The following is a 17,356-nucleotide window of genomic DNA, read 5'->3' as shown; positions in this document are numbered from 1 at the left end:
AGTATCTTTTATTTTATATTATATTCTATTTCTATTATATATATATATTTACTAGTAATGTATTACTATTTTGTTATTTTATTAAACTGTGCTTACCTCAATCTAAGTTTCTCCCTTCCCTTTCAATTCGCTCCCCTATTGGGGGGATGCGGAGGCGGTGAGGGAGTGGCTATTGTGGTTGTATCGCTAGCTCAGGTTAAACGGCGACACCAGTAAAAAGGAGAGTGTGCTCTTCCCCCAGCTTGCCAAAATGAGCTGACAGGGTTGCGTAAGAAACCTTATCTTCCAACCTTCCTGATTTCAAACTTCATCCTGACCTTGGGACTCCATACATGTATCAGGTCAAAGAATACGGGATGCTCCCTTCAGTAATTCTGACAGTTAATTAGTCTTTCCTTAATAAGTTAAAGAAGGCAATCAAATCAACAATACATGTTGCCTGTAACCTAAGCGTCTTGTTCAGGGAAAATGCCAGATTGTTCACATTGAAGTGAGACTTCTGTACCCATGTCACTGAAGGTTTAAGAAATACAGACACCCTCTGCATGATTACTGCAAGCTGCCTTCTGGACAGGTCATTTTAGCAGGGTCCAGAGGGTGTTACACAGGGGAAAGGCTGACATCTCACTTCCAGGTCTCTCCAGGCACACCATCTTCCATCCATGTCTCAGTTTCCCCAGCTGCTGAACACAGATAGTGATACTTACCTCTTCTGTAAAATGCTTATAAAGGACTTTAATCTAGGGCTAGGAGTGACCAAGGCTGCAAATAGGTCTGTCTTCTCCAGTCTCCAGTTTCTACACATAAAGAGTCCACAGCAGCATTACAAGCTAAAAGAAGCCAAGAAAGTGCTTTATGATGCAGAGCAAGACCGGACACAGATTTCTCATGCACCTTTACTCTTTATCACGTAAAAATGAGAAACCTCCACTGACAAAAGCAGGCTGAAAATGTAATAAGACTATATTCACCCTTATCCTGGATTCAGGGCCAAAAGGGACTTGTAACAATACTACTGGTAACTGCCTGTACAGGAACGGTTCCTGATTTTCATCCAGAGACTCTTACTTCAACCTCTGCTATCAGAAAACACAGAAAACAGAAGCTACAAAAAAAACCAGATCTCTTTGATCTCACAGTGCATGAGTTGTGGCCAGAAACCAGGTACTTAAGAAGGTTTCTTCTTATTTCTGACCCCAGCAATTTGCTCCTGACACATCTTCTGTCGTCTGCTGAAGCATCCTCAGGTTCACAGTGAATGCACAGAGGTTGTGATGACCTTATCCAGCAGAAATTACAGCAATTCAATAGACAGCTGCTACGTTAAATTCAATGCCTTCTACCAGCAGCAGCTCCTCTTCCACAATCACAGACGAAGCACGGGTAGAATGTAACATCTATAAAGTTGGTTTCCCGTAACACACCATAACAGCTAGGCATGGTATAGTTTTCTTCACTTATTCCATTATCAAGCAAGTAGACAGTGATTTAGCTCCCCATGCTAAGGTATCTCAATCACATCACACTCATCACTTAGCACATTTGATCTGTTCAACAATATTCCAGATTCACTTGTTGTCCCTGACCCCTGTCCTGGGTTTCACCAATATTGAAACCCTTCACAACAATGTATGGTTGGGGAATGGCTGCAACTTCCACACAAAAACAGAGCAAGGCCAGTAACATAATAGTAAGGATACAGGCACCTCATATCTCAGTGATCCACTCTCCCAGTCTTACTAAGCTGCAACTGGAAACCTCAGCATGAGTACATGCAGTTTCAGGTGCCTTAAACCTTGGGATGCTCTTCATTTTTTAGTAAAACCATGGGTAAAAAAAAATCATCTGTTTTGTTCCAAGGAAGAAAAGCAGGATAGCATTTTGCATTATGAGACAAAAACTCAGATCCAGTACAGGGTAACCACCCCAGCTGCTAGCAAGGAGAAGATGTTCAGAGTTGATAGAGAGTGGCAGGGTGTGATAACTCAGCCCAACTGCTGTCCTCAGCCCAGGTACATCAGCAATCCCAGCTGGACACGGCCTGCAGCTCTTGCCAGACCAAAGCACAGCATATGCTCTGTGGCATATGGTCTCCGCTAGATGCACAGAGAGCAACTTCCTAAAGGAACGCTAAACCACACAGCATGCGCGTCTGGAGGGACTGCACTGGATGCACCCATTGCAGGGGGAGCTTGGAGGAAACAGAGCTGGGACCTTCTCAGGTCTTTTGGGGAAGAAAAAAGGAGGAAATAGGAGAAAAACCAACTTTTTCTCTCAAATGAATCTGTACGCCTTTAAGATTGGCTTTACTTCAAGCCAGGCTAAGTCAGGTATTTGCCAGCAAAGTTCACCAGAGCAAAACACAGCAATGATTAAAAATAAGGAAGGGTGGAGAGAGGCGTTCTGGTGCGCTGAAGCCAGGGCTAGAACAAATGTTTTCAGCAGGGGTACACCATCCATTAAAGAGTCATATTGGGGTTGATAAATACCCTCTTCAGCACTGTGCAGGCCCTGTTGTTTTACGTGCATTCACTCCAAGCCCTCCTCGCCTCCTGGTTCCAAAACAGAGGCATCTGGCCCCACAATGACGTATCTCCTCTGCTCCTGAGGGGACAAACCTTAAATTGTGCATTCAAAAGAAAATAAAAGTTTTGTGTTGTGGTAAACAGCCAGCACCCAAACTGCAGAATCAGGGGTTGAAAAGAACACAGTTGGACTAGATGACTTTTGAAGGTGCCTTCAAACCCAAACTATTCTATGCTTCTATGTTGCCATATCCTCTGGCTGTGAAAAGTACCTTCTATTTCCAGCTCAACAGCCCCGCAGCAGTGGGTTTCACCTCAAAGCGTGGCAGGGACATCAAAAAGGCAGAAGCACTCAGGTGCCCCTGACACCAGCCTGGACTCCAGGAGGGGCAGACTGCCTGCTGCGAAAAGTCCTTCCCTGAGGGAACAAATCCCTGCCCTACAACCCTTTAGAGAGACGTGGATGCTCAGCCAGCAATATCCTTCCACATTTCACAGCTGACCAAAAATTATCAGATGCAGAGACAGAATTTTGTTTCAAGGAAGCTAAAAAGCCATGCTTGAACAACCTGGCTCTGAAAGGAGTAGCCCCACCAGAGAATGGGAAAAAATCCCAGCAGCAGTGGGATGTGATGAGTCAGTTCCTGCTACAAATGACTGACCACAAAGACACACTGGGAACAGCTCTGCTGCAGCTTTGCTACAGCTCTGAACCAGCTACTGCAGGGCCAGGAGGAAGTACAAAATCACATCAAGCAATGATATACCTTGCCAGTTACCTTCAGCTCCAGGGCCCTTCTAAGATACAACTGTAGGAAGGGGAGAAAAATAATAAAAATAAACATAATACCCTTTCCAAGCAGATGAGTCACTGTGCTATTTTACTCCAAATGGTTTCATCAGCTTTGAAATCCTACATATGGATTCTCTTCAAAGACACACTTTGAAGTAGATCCCTCTTTGAGGACTGACAGAGCTGCACTTTGCTGCAACTCAATTCAATGGGTGTCTTATGAGCACAGCATCAGCCAGGACACACGGTTTCTACAACCGTGAATGCTCACCAACGATCCATTAACAAGTACCTCAGCCTTGTCACCTCACACAGAGAGAAGCAAAGTAAAATAATAACAAACAAGCCCAGTAATGTCCTATTTGGTACCACTAAAATACATATACAAAGTCAATTCCAGGGGCTGAAATGCATGTCGCTGCTAAAAAATAACCTCTTGCTCCCTGTAATCATCTGCCTTTTTCTTTGATTAAAAGAATTCACACCGCTTAAAAGCAGGGAGCTAACAGCTAAAGTGCTCAGAAAATGCCATTTCTAGTAGGCTTGCATGACAGCAAACACAAATGCTATATCGTTATGCAATCACACTATCAGGACATGAAGTCCCACGGCACACACGGACAGGATTAGAGCCCTTCCAAGAGACAGTGTGTCCTTTATCACACAGGCACACTGGCCTGTTGCTACCTAAAGTACAAATGTTTTGCTAAAAATACTTGAGGTTTCATTCCCTTTTTACATCAAGCTCTCTACATTGCTGTGGCGGGGGTTAGCTATTGCAAAGGGTCTCTCACCACATTAATGTCTCCATGCCTAGAAAGCGAAAACATGACCCTTGCCACAGAGGGTATCCAAGGGCTCCTCCTGCAATAGGTGCTTCTAACAGATGCACTGATGTGTAGACTAGTCTCTTGGATCCAACAGGATAGTCCTAAGCTCAGGATCTGGCCTACCTGCCCCCAGACACGAGCAAAAATGAGACACAAAGAATGCACTGCACATCCATGACCTTGCTCAGAAAATAAGCGTTTTGGGAGCCCTTGGGCTCTCTTCCCTGAGCCCACCCATCCCCCGCACCCTGCAGGTACCAAAAGCCATCCCTGCACTCAGCCCAAGCATGACATTTCCCCACTAGGCTCCGCGAGTCCTCCAGCAGAGAAGCAAAACTGGGAAGCCAGCGGACTACTTCCGCCTGGCTTGGGGCCAGTTTAACTGTTTGAAGACTGGCCCAGGAAGTACATACTAGCAGGGCAGCTGATCCTCCATGGCAGGGAGCAAAACAGATGCATAAAAGTATGAGTTTCTATGCCTTTTGGTTGAGGCTTCTTTGCAGAAGTGTGGATGGAGCATGCCAGTGCTGGCAGTAGTACTGCACAGGAGCTTTACATTGCAGCCATGCAGCAAAATTAACCTCCTGCCCTCAAAAGGAATAGTTAATAATAATAAAAGATAGATTTCTGCAATAAAGGAAGAACAACCACCAACCAACCCACAGCTCACCAAGCTGCGCTAGTAAGAAGTCTGCGCGCTATATGCCCTCTTCTCCACCGGTGCTCCAGCATCACATCCGAAGCTATACATGCCTCCACACCACCCCACCAGCTGCCAGGCTCTGCCTCTCTCTATCCCAACAGACAGACAAATGAAGAAAGAAGAGAGTTAACCAGCAATAATGTGGAGGAGGGCTTGACTGGCAGCAAGTCGTGGTTATTGGATGAGACAGCAGGATGCACTTCAGGACTGACTTGGAGCTGGCAGAGATACCTTGGTGAATGAAGGCTTCCTGACCTAAAAGGCTTTGACTTTCATGGAGATATGCCAACGGATGCCAGCTTAGAAGCTGAGCTGCTGACAGCTTTATACTGAGGCTCTTTGTGCAGCAAACTGATCAGCTGCTCCACTTCTTTTTGTTGCTCTTGCTTTCTGCCTCTGTCAGCTCCTGGATTTTTGTTTTCTTTGTTTTCTTTTCAGAGGAGGCTGGGAAGAGAAGAGGCGAAAAGTAAGCGGCTCTTTCTTCCTTAAAACAACAGTTTATTTAGGAATTGGAAGCAGTTTTACAAATTCTCCCTAAACTGGTGTTACAAGCACCTTGTTAGGCAGAGCAAAGACAAACTCATATGCTTTATTTCCAGAGCCTTAGTGAAACGATGCCACCTTCCTACAGGGAATACCAAGGTGATCACTGTGGCTTAACATTTGTGAAGTTACTAAACTGTGCAAATCCTCAGCTGCGAACATGCCACCAGTTTTGGAAATTTACCCTTGTGGATTGTTCCACTCCATCGTTACCAGGATTTAACATACCCGTGCCAGCACACTGTGCTTACTAGTGTCTCAACAACTGACAGATGCAGTAGCCCATGTGTGGGAAAATCGGCTCCTGCACATTTGCCTGCTCATTTGCTATGGATCCATTTGACACATTCATGCTTTTAAGACAAAAAACAGTTGCCCTGAATAACTTTCCTTACCCTGGGCATATGGATGGCAGCAAATACCACTTTCTGACAGCCCTTGCAATCCCAGGTCCCAGAGTTTACCATGAGCTGAGGCATGTCTGAAGGCCCCAAATTATCTGCTTAGGAACACAGGGAGCTCAGTAGATTTCATGCTAAATGAAAAAATTCAATCAGGTCACAAGATGAATCTTTGAAAGGGAAAAAAGTTCTACTAAACTGCTGTTGCACAGGCAAATAAAGTAAACGACTATAGGTTACATGTTAGATATTTAAGTACTGAGACCCGTATCTATATTGAAAATCAAATACAAGCTACCTTGGTCAAAAATACCACAGTAAAAACTAAAAACCAGAAGTATAATTGGCATGCAGGATACTGACAAACTGAGAGGATACTTATAGAATCAACGTGGAGAAAGTGATCAAAACTGGGTTTATCTGTCAATGAAGTTTACCATCTCAAAGAAGGAATAAGCAGAATGCCACCTAAGAAACTGCTGGAAATCAACCATATGCAGAAGAGAGCTACTATGAGAGGACCAAACTATTAAGAGTAACCTGGCAGCCATTGGGAAGTGCAGCCTACATTCTTGTGCATTTATTGTGAGAACCACCAGATTGCTTTAGGGAGTTTTTCTTCATCTCTAGGGAAAAAAAAATATAAAACAACAGGACTTGCAGAATTTGCTGAGCACAAGCAATGCTTTGAAGATGATGGCAAATGGCAAATATTTAGCATTTCTGAGGATTAGGAGCTCAACACAGATTTTTTTTCCTCTCTCTCTGGATTTAGAAAAATCCTGGGAGATGTCCCACCAACAGCAACCACACCTTCAAAGACAATTCAGTAAAAGAAATACCAGAAGATTTTTGGTTTTGTTTCATTTCTTGTTCTGACTGTAGCGCATGAGTGAAGAGGGAATGGCAACTCTGTTATAAAGAAAGAAGGAAAAAAAAAATCTGCCTTTAAAACCTGAAAGCAGGAAAGAAAGGTGGAGATCATCACCAAGAGAACTTACTACTTCACTTTTAGACACACTGATGCTCTGTCATTCACTGTATACATAGCAAAGATAACTCAGTTTTCCTTCAAGTACATCTTACTGTTTTGGAAATATGCCCCCTTCCTCCCACTCTGATTTGGTACAAACGATTACACCCTGTTCAGGCGATGCAACTCAGGCTTGATGCCTGGGCGCCTGGGTAGCACCTTGCAGTCTTCCTGATTGCCTCCATGGGCAAGACTGAACTCCCCTATACCATCTCAACACAAGCCAGCCACTGACACAAGAAGTGAGGACTGCAGTACCTGGGGTGCCATGGCAGGGACTGCACTCCTCTGCAGGGATCACATGGAGGCAGGGGGACCAAACATAGCCCAAATGCAATACCTTCATTGCCACTGCAAAACTTCATTATGCCAGCAACCTGTGGGTCAGCACATTTCATGGAGACCCCATGGTGCCTTGAAACACAGGGAGGCTGTCTCAGCTCTGAAATCTCACTCACTCCCCCTCCTCCCTCAGTTCTCCCACCCCAACGTGGGGAAACTTAAGGCTACTTCAGCTGCAGAAATTTGCTTTTCCCCCAGAGGGATGATCATTACATACCCAGGAAAGAGAATAAGCCCTACAAAAGACACCAAGAGCTGGAACCATTCCCAAAGGAAGGCAAGCTCCATGTCTTTCTCCCCCAGGCTTCCCTCCTCCACTGGTCAGACACAAAGGGCACCTAAGCTGTGTTAGGAAAGGACTACTTGCAAAGGCAAGCCAACCTGTCCTGCAGGAAAACCCAGGGGCCAGCTGACTGCCCCCGTCCCCTAAGGAAGCGCGGCGGGTGGCTGTCAGAGCAGGCATGTTGCACAGCTCTTGCCAGGACTTACGATGTTTAATCACAGCCAGCAGCTGACATGGAGGACAGGAGGGACGAAACATCCAGACAACCAGGAGACCATAGGAACTTGCAGCCCAGAAGCCTCTAATCATTTTGGTTTTGGTTTTTTTTTCCTCCTTTTTTTTTTCAATTCTGAAGGCATGTGACTTGCCTTCACATACCAGAGCTGACCCCTCCCAGAACTAGTGATTTCCTAAGAGTGGAGAAGGATGTTACCCTCCTGCTTATTCATTACATGATTAGATTTCCTTGCCATTATGCATTAAAGCCTCACGCCACCTAGGGCCTGCATGTCAGTTATGATCAGGATCCCTCCAGAGGGATGCAAACGGTGCGGTGCTGATCAGCTACCTCCTAGCAGGAGAGCACAGCCATGGGGAGCACCTTCTCCCCCTTTCCTAACTGGCACCCAGCTTACAATTTACAGGTGTAAACCATTAACTCCTTGCTCTCACATCCATCTCCACTTTTGTACTGGACCATGAAGAACTGCCAGTATTTCACTCTTTTCCCCCATAAATTAGAGCTTGTACTTGGAAGTATACTCTCTCCACACACACTTTCCCACACATTTTTCATGTCACCAAAATACCATAGCACTAAGTCTTAGTTTTAATTTTTGTTTGCTTGGGCTGGCAGCACAGTTTCTGGAAAATGGGTGTCACATGCACTGCAACATTGCACTGCTTTGCTCCCAAATCCCCCTGCTTCTCTTTGCACTTGCTACTATTCACACGCGAGACGTCACACCTGCCTCCGTCCCTAAAGGACTGGTGTCCTCTAGCTGCTCTCCTGCCTGCACCCACCCTTCCGGGACTTCACAGGGTGGGCTGCGCGAGCTGAGGCAGCCCGCGGCTCCAGGGGGTCCAGCAGCCCTGGGGCAGGCACAGAGCGCCACAGCGGTCTCACGGGGAATGGCAGGAGAGCTGCTGCCCCGTGGGCCTGGACAGCCCTGCCTGCATCTGGCAGGTCAGCGGTCTTGCCTTCCCCACCTCACTCTCCAGGAGAGCTTGACAATTTTGGCAGGTGCCCTTGATGCTCTGCAGTGCCAGGCAGGAGCTACATGTAGGAAACTACAGCCCCAATGCAACCACAGGGCTGTGGCACCATAGAAACGAGAGACTAGGAGCAGAAGGTGCAAAGATGCCACAGTGGCTACCACACGTGTATTGTACATGTGGAATTTCAGTTGAAAAAATAGGTCTGGGATTGCTTCCGGCAACACAACCATGCATGCAAACTCTTAGAAATAGTACCCACAGCCCAGGTGGTTATTTCTGGTTCACCTGAGCATCACAGTGGCACACCATCTTGATCCCTCTGCAAATACATCCCATGCAGCCCCCAGCATGCACACAGAGCTCCTCACCCACACACTGTAACACTGTGATTCAACACTTGCTCCAAAAATATAGCACACATGATCTGTCGGTCACCTGTACCCTCGTGTAATACAACACGATAATGGAATATCATGGCGGGGAGTGGTTAATAAGTTTATTGCCCAGAGGACTACCCTGTTGGGCTGGCTGTGCTGCTGCAGCAACATTCTTTATCACTGCCTACCTTAACAGAGTGAGCCCTTGGGGCCCATTACTAACAGGTCCCTGCAGCCTACAACAGCAGAGCTTCCTAACAAATCCAATGTTGGGGATACTTCTTTCTTCTTTTTTTTAATTAAAGAATTTTAAAATCCTCTGTTGGTTTATCACTATAGCTGCAAATTAAAACCAACTTAATTCTTAATGAAATTCATACTAAGCAGGCACCTAATGTGTCTTTGAGCATTATCTAAGCACACCTTGTCTTCCTGATGAGCTCATGTGGGCCTTACTTGACAGTAGTTTCTAGATACTAGAAGCTGCAACTACAGGGTAACCATATCTGGTTCTCTATGTACTACCTGTCCTCCAGTGTCCAGTCCTAAGGCAATCTCTGGTTTCAATACAAGTACGGAGACACAAGTGTCAGGACTGACCTCAGTTTTTGGCTCTGTACTGGTTGTAGCAGATCAGCAGTCACTTACTGACTACAGGCACAAAGCAGCTCTGGGTCATACAATATTTAAACACCTTTTTTCCAGTAGGATTGACAGAAAAAATATTCCAAATTGCTAAGTCTTTCTCCCTGTTCGTTTAAGGGAACACCTTCCTTAATTCATGAAGTTAGGAAAAGTACTTCTGCTCAGAAGACTTATTTCACACTAGTGCAAAAGTAATAAAACAGATAAAAGACCTCCTACCACTGCCTCCCAGGAAAGCTCAGACTAGACTAGTCCCATCTAGGGGAACAGTCTAAGGACTCTCAGATAATGTCCTGTCCCTGGAGGATGGATATCTGATGCACATCTTTCACTCATTAGGTCCCTCACCCTTCCACAGATTACTGCTTTTGTCTTGATCCCCTAACTTAGCCTGTTGTTGCCTTTCTCTCTCCTCACCCTCTCTAACAACACACAATGAGGCTCATGGTTTCCACAATTACATGGTATTTTCTGACCACTTAGGCTAGTTTTTACTTCTCACACGACTTTTTTCTTAATAGGTTTTCTTATCTCTACTTAAATGGAAATTATTAACATTTTTGCAACACTCTGTCCTCTCTCAATCAGCAACTAGTGCAAAAATGAAAGAAGGAGCTAGCAGTCTCTAATCTTGTGAATGCAGTGGAAGTAAAACCTTGTCCTGGCTGAAGTTATCAGTAAAATTCCAACTGACCTGGAAAGAGGAAAAGCTATGCCCAGAGACATACCTGTAACATCCAAATCATGAACTGCATTTGGACAACTTGGCCAGGTACACAGGGTGTTCTTGTTCTTCAAATTGCTGCCACCAAATCCAAGTATAACTGAAGATGAACAAGGTTCACCTGTAACAAGTAACTAACTCCTCCAGGTCCCAGAAATGCGACAATACCAGTCAGCCCTTTATCAACACAAGTTATCACCCACAAAACCTTCATAAAGTAAATTTGCACTTTTCTAGTGAATGGCAGGTTTGGATGGCTCACTTCTCTCTTGCAGCTCACTCCGTTACACTGGGAATTATTCTATGTAGAAAATATGCAGTGTCGAAACAGGCAAAACTACATTCTCCAAGTCTGCTGAAGTAAACACACACTGGGAAATATCAGCAGGCACACAGAAAGCTCACCCACTGCTTTTACCTTTCCAAACGAGGGACTTCTGTAACATTTCCTTTGAAGAGCGTTTCGCTGACATCCCTTAAGCCATTGGTGATGCCTTCACCACAGCCCTTCACCTCCGCATCAGGGCGAAGCTGCAGGACATCTGGCTGCCCTGAGGCTGATGTCTGATCTAAGAACTGGCTGCCCTCCTTCATGCGCTGCTGGATCATGGGAGTGAGAGGCATCTCAAAACTGAAGTAGCTATCGGGCTCTGAGTACAACGTCTCCAGCGACTCCGCACTGTAGTATAAAGATGCATTGTCCAGGATGTTTTCGAACTGTGAGCTGTACAGATCAGTGGAGACATCAGAGTGCCTCTGTCCAAGGACATCTTCGTATCCTCCCATGGCTGCTTCCCCCTCCTCCATCATCCTGGAAATTAATCAGAAAGAGCTTGTTTCAGCTGAGGGGCAAGGTTTAGACCTGCGGGTGAACCTCCTCGCCTTCCACATTTGCGAACAGAAAAGTTAATGCGGCTTTGTGCAGGAGAGGACACTGCAGGTAAAATGCTAGTTTCTCCTTGCACCACTGGAGTTCATGTCTGGCACCATCTCCTTCTCTGGAGACATAAAAATAAACCATCTTCTGGGTAAAAGAAGGCGGGCAAGGGAAAGCCTAATACTGCCTAAGAGATGATAACATCAGCTGCTTATGTGCAACAGAGAAGAGCACACACAAGTGCATAAGGTCTTTGCTAGTACCATGATAGAGGCTGCACAGGTCAGAGGCGTGCACCCAGATGGGGCCTCTGCTCCCGGAGGACAGACTGCTGGTCCTGCAGTCCTAGGGCTGGCTTCTCCAGTGAAAGGCTGGAGGAAATATTTCCAGAACACAAGGGGAAATAAATGCAATTGAAAACCTGGAGCCAGGAGAACCAGATTTGAAGGGGGAAGACTAGGCCTGCTTGCGAATGTACAGGGGAAGCCGTAGCATCTGCCTGCAACAAGTTTTCTTCTCTGCTGCCCCAAATACTACAGGGTTTCTCACGGCATGTGCCAGGCATCGGGACTGCCCACGCGAGCGATCCCGTATGTTAGCCAAAGGGAAATTCTGTGGATCCTGAGGTGCAGAGGCTCCCTTGCTGAGATCCTGTTGTTTCAGCAGCAAACACCCTGCCAGGTCAGAGCTGGCATGGTTTGCTCAGAGCACAGTGATGGGACCCTTTGCTTTGTTACAAATGTACATCAGGAAAGGAAACTCAGCAAAATCGGATGCTCTTGTGAAAAGCGGTGCACAATTTTTGCAATATATATAGGTGAAATGACATAAACACAGATATATAGATAATATAGAAAGCACACCACAGCATTTACTCTCTTATAACATACAAAGCCTTGGGTAAAACATCTTTATTATTTGACCTCTGAGAGGTGCTTGCACCATTCTTGCACAAACTCTGCCTGAAACCAGAAAATCTGGCCAGGCTCATATGGCCAGGCCTGCATGCTGACTGTATTTAATTACATGCCATGTTGGGATTCCAACTACACCTACTAGAGATGCTTCATCACACAGCCATTACTCTGCAAGCAGCAAGAGACATCTTTACATTTCCAAAGCTCAGATGGATTTCGAACTTCAGCAAGGTTGTGCGGATGGGGTTCACTCCCAACTTCACGCAGTAGTCACCACCAGGCATGAACTGCTACCATTGCCACGACACCACAGGCAGCAGAAAAACATTCATTGTTTGTTATTAGGTCCTAAAGAGTAGGCACATACCACGTGCTTGGGATGAGAGAAACCCCACCTGTCCCCTGTGCCCCCACACGCCCCAGCACCACCTCACCTGCCCTGGCCTCTGGGCATCTCCTCCTCGCCGTGGTTCTTCTTGTCCTTCACAAAAGCTTCACCCTCCCCACTTTCACCAAGCAGCTCCAGAGGAGTAGCTCCAGAGGCAGTGGGTCCCAGCCTCGGGTCCTCACAGACCTCGCTCCAAGCGCTGTCTGGCAAGGAGACCAAGCCTGGGGAGACCATTGGTGATGCAGGGTGCCTGGATGTTTTGGGGAATACCTTCCTCTCCACAGACACAGACTCCAGCAGTGAGTGCTTCTTTCTTTTCTGCTCCTCGGCTTTTTGCAGCCATAAAATCTCCACCCCTTGAAATTCTACATGTTTGCTCACAGCTGCCTCTTTAGAGAGCCTCCTCTCAGGACCCATTTGCATTTTGCCTTGACTGTATGCTGAAAACTCCTCAAAATGCGCCCACCCTTCCACTCTGCTGGCTGCTTCCAGGTTTGTCACAGATGGTCTATGACAGCTTGTCTCCTGTACTGCGTGGTCCTCCTCGGCTTTATTACGGACGGCTTGCAAGGACTCAGACTGCTTTTCTTCAGTCCATATTGCAGCCAGATTTTTCTCCACGATCAAATGCATTTTTTCCTCAGTTGTTCGTTCAGGTGGAAGAGGCATGTCTGAGGGTTTTTCTTGGCCTGCTGAAACTGGTTCTCTGGCTGCCTGCACATTTTGGCTGCCAGTAACAATCTTTTTTTCCATTTGCGTCTCTGAATCAAGAGAAGTATTTTCTTCCCCTTGCGTCTTTATTGCTTTCAGCCGTTGGGAGATTTTCATAATCTCTGGCAGGTTACCTTCTCCAGGGATGTGCAGCTCTGCTGCCTCAGTGTCCAGTCTCGAATTGTCTGCAGGAGCCACGCGCTGAGGAAGGGGCCTGCTGGGTGCGCAGGAGTGACTGTCCCATCTTTCAGGGCTGCATGTCACAGGCTCTGCCTGGTGTGGCAATGAAGCCCTCGGCACGTCTCCACTTGGCTCTACAGTGCCATACTCTGGAAATTCATTGATGATGGTATGAGGGAGCAAAGTGCTGCCTCCATGGCCACTACCTGCAAAGAAAAAAAGAGAGCGTGGGTTTATCTATCATGTGCACAAGCAAAAAGCTTGGTCTCCTTTCCTAGCCCTCTCTTAACATAGTAACTATCCTCTCCCCTGCAGGGAAGATACCGTTTCGTTTAACTCATTTCTGCATGCTCTCCCACTGCAGTTATCCAGAGCTGGTCCTTTTACATAGGAGTTTTTAGGCAGCCTTACTTTGGGAGCGTGCACTGCCAGAAATGTCTGCTACACTTCTGAAAGGGTCCCAGTGGCCCATGAGGCCACAAGCAAGGCACAAAGGCTGAAGAAAGCAGATATTCAGAGGTCTGACATCCATTTTCAGCATGCACCATGCATCTCGGTTTTATTTCTAAAAAATGGTTTTAGGTCATTTTCACTTTTAAAGCTGAAACACTGGGAAGATAACCAGCCACACCCCGTATATTCCACAGCCTTGACAAAACCAAATAGTTAAATTACAAAGCAATAAATGAGCAATTCAACTTTCTGCCAGCACTACCCTCTTCCTTTAACAACTCAGGTAACTGAAAGTTGAGTTGCAGTGGTGTACACATACTGAGCAGTTCACATTTTCTGTTGCAGCAAATTCACCACTGCACAAAAAGCTTGCTACCCCTCCCCTTGTGCTGCTTTTCTAACTGATGTAAACAAAGCAGGGGTGAAAACAGATGGCCTTATTTTCTAAGCACCAAGCACCCAGTGGCTCTCATTGTTGTGGGGTAACAGAGAACCAGCTGTCCTCAGTGGCTCCCATTGTTGAGGGGTAACAGAGAATCAGCTATCCTCAGAAGGACCTCATGGATGACACAACTACAGATACTTGGCCACCTTATATTACACTCCAAGGAGGAACTGAGCTTTCGGGAAAACAAACAAACAAACAAAAAAACACTAACCGAAACAGCAACAGCTCCATTCGCTGTACCCTTCTGAAAAAAAAAATGGCCTGGAGTATAAAAGTGCTTTAAAACAAACAACAAGGGGCACAAATCCAAACACCTACTCTGAAAGACATCAGGGGCAACAGCTCTGAAACCAGATACCAACTTGCATTTGGATGCTTTGCCCCACTCAAGGTACATCTTGAGGTTCTGTGTTGCAAACCAACCCTCATCTCTGCACCAAGCAGGCTGGCCACAAGCCATTTCTGAGGAGGCAGCCATGAAGCCATGGTTAATGACAGGCTGAGTTCAAGGTGACAGGGAGGATAATTTGACGCAAGCTCAGCACTGCACTAATGTGGCCATCTATCTGCCAGCGGTTTGTAAAGACGAGCAGCAGCTCACATATGCCAGCTCACCATCCAGTATATTTAGCCACAGGGCAAATACCACATGCTGTGTGTGGTGCAGGATCAAAGTAACAGACTCAGGTCATACCAAACCACAGTCTCTTCCCCAGCAGGTTATCCACACATCTCCGTGCTGCTGACTTAATCACTTCATGATAAAACTTCAGTAGGTCAGGTTTCACATAGACTATCTGGCTGCTGTTGAGAACAGGGACTTGACAGAGCATGGACCTTTTCTCTGCTGCAAGGTCCCAGGGAGCAGGGAGAAGCATAGATGCCCTGCCCTGTTCTGCATCACCAGCCTGCCTTCATAGTAGAGTTTCCAAGACACAGGTATGGGTGCACAAAGAGAGTCTGAAAAAGAGTGAGGTCCCTCTCCGCACATTTCCAGCCACGGTGCTTGTTCGAAGTGTCCAAAGCCTCAGAAAACAGCCACTTGTGCACACAATTCTGCCATGCAGTGCTTGGGTGTATCCCAATTCCACCCACTTCATGGCACTGGTGCCAGGCTGCTATAGGGAGACACTTCAGCCAGGACAGACTCACGTATGATAATCGTGCTTATGTGCCTGCAACGTCCCTACACCTGTCCCAGGACCAGTCCAAGCCAGCAAAAGGCCACAGCTCGCCACCCTGCAGCCCTGGTCTGCTCTCAATGCAGTAGCATTAGTGCTCGCTGCTCTCTCAGCATGAGTTCAGAATGGGACTTTTTAAGAGAGAACTGAAAATAGGGAGCCTGTCACTATAGATGCCAATATAAACCCTTCTTGCTGGACACAGTTCCACCCATAGCAACTCTCACTTGCAGATCTGCAAGTGGGAGGTGCCCCAGCTGGGATCGCCCAATTGCCCTAGCACCACGGGGCAGCACTTGGCCATGCCACTGCCTGGGCCACACGCTCTGGCTGCATCCCAAAGGAAGGCAATGCACAGTGCCCCAGGAGCTGGGACCTCCTGTGCCTCCCTCCAACTCACGCACCCTTCCTCGTTGGAAGGAAGCTTGGAGCACCACCAGCCTGGTCCCCCAAGGGGCTGGGATGCAGCCAACATGCGCTGGAGGCCAAGCGCTGACAAGGCACTGCACACAGACTCTGCCAAGAGGCCAGGCTCGTCTCTGCTAATTGCTGTCTTAGCTTCTGAACCCACATGAGGGAAACAGAGCTGGTCTTATTTCTGGTGGTGAATGCTAAATACACTACATTGCTGTGCATGCCCATCTGCCTCCAATGGCTTCTGCTGACACTGGTAAGCATACTTCTGATTTACTTCTCCTCCTGAACTTCATCCCAAGCAAACTTTACCCACCGGCAAGCCCAGCAGACTCCAGAAAAGGTACACATACAGAGCACATACACACATATACGGGCACAGAGAGATGTGCGGGAGGAGGGAGCGCACGCACAGGTACTCCTCTCTGACACACTTGCAAGCCGTGTTTCACCTGGGCAAAAGACGAGCACCTTCACAGTATAAATTTAAAGCCCTTTCTCCAGTGCTCTTGTCTGGAAGGACTGCTGCTGCTCCACACGCAAACACAAGTCAGCAGGATTCTTGCTTTCACAGTATCCTGCAGGAACATTGCCTAATTCCCTGCCTGATTAAAAAAGATTCACACATGGCACCAAAGCAGCAGTCTGTCCCCATTATATTAGGTACCACCACGCATGTGACTGCCAAGGTCTCCACTCCTTGGGGTAAACTACCAACAACTGCCTCCTGCTCTAGAAGCTGCAAAGCCTTCCCTTTGCTCAGAGAGCTACTTCAGGTACCAGAGCTTAGAGGAGCTTTAGCTCTTTAAGGGAAACTCCTCCCTTAATCCCATCCACCACCACAGCACCATGTCTTGCTGCAGTTACTGGCATATCCTGTCCAACCCCATCCCCCAACATGACTGCATTACAAACAAGGCTAGAAAGGCAACAACAAAATTTAAGGACTGCACTGAAGATGAGCAGGGAAAAAAAATACTCATCACCAAACAAACAAAGGACACACACTCTCAGGTAACACCAATTTCTACTTTGCATTGAAGGTGGCTTCTTTCAATAAAGAAAAATAAATTAAACGGAAAATGGAGACAGAAAAAGATAAAATAGAAAGGGGGTGAGTGGCTAGAAAACTGAGACCGGGCAAATATAACCTAACAGCAGTTGGCAGCCTTTCTGATGACTAGATGTTGAAAGAATTCATTACTTAAATCAGGCACAGATATATTTCATAGATAAATAACCATTCCATGTCAACCAAGCTTGTCTACAGCATAACAAAAGGAAATTCTAGGAAGAAAAACACAAGTTACAAGCATAGACAGACATTTTGTTTACAGGTACATTTTACAAAAAATGGTGTGAGTGTCTCT

At 46.6% G+C, this 17,356-nt stretch overlaps 1 protein-coding gene across 6 annotated transcripts in view; it reads right to left on the bottom strand.

Annotated features, from left to right (window-relative positions):
• The window catches only part of PSD3 (pleckstrin and Sec7 domain containing 3), a 112,481-nt gene that overhangs the window by 73,348 nt on the left and 21,777 nt on the right, over positions 1-17,356 (bottom strand). For all 6 annotated transcript variants that reach the window (XR_011736635.1, XR_011736636.1, XR_011736637.1 and 3 more), the window contains exons 3-4: positions 12,646-13,696; positions 10,836-11,228 (exon numbers count right to left, since the gene is read on the bottom strand). Coding sequence is in view for 3 of the 6 variants with exons in the window: in XM_065861722.2 (XP_065717794.1) it covers positions 10,836-11,228; positions 12,646-13,696 (1,444 nt within the window). In the remaining 3 variants the exon portion in view is untranslated. The remainder of the gene's footprint in view (positions 1-10,835; positions 11,229-12,645; positions 13,697-17,356) is intronic.

Source organism: Patagioenas fasciata, chromosome Z (genome assembly GCF_037038585.1).
Source record: "Patagioenas fasciata isolate bPatFas1 chromosome Z, bPatFas1.hap1, whole genome shotgun sequence".
In the NCBI taxonomy this organism is placed as follows: Eukaryota; Metazoa; Chordata; class Aves; order Columbiformes; family Columbidae; genus Patagioenas; species Patagioenas fasciata.
The sequence above is the reverse complement of the archived record's forward strand: the minus strand, read 5'-3'. Positions and strand labels throughout refer to the sequence as shown.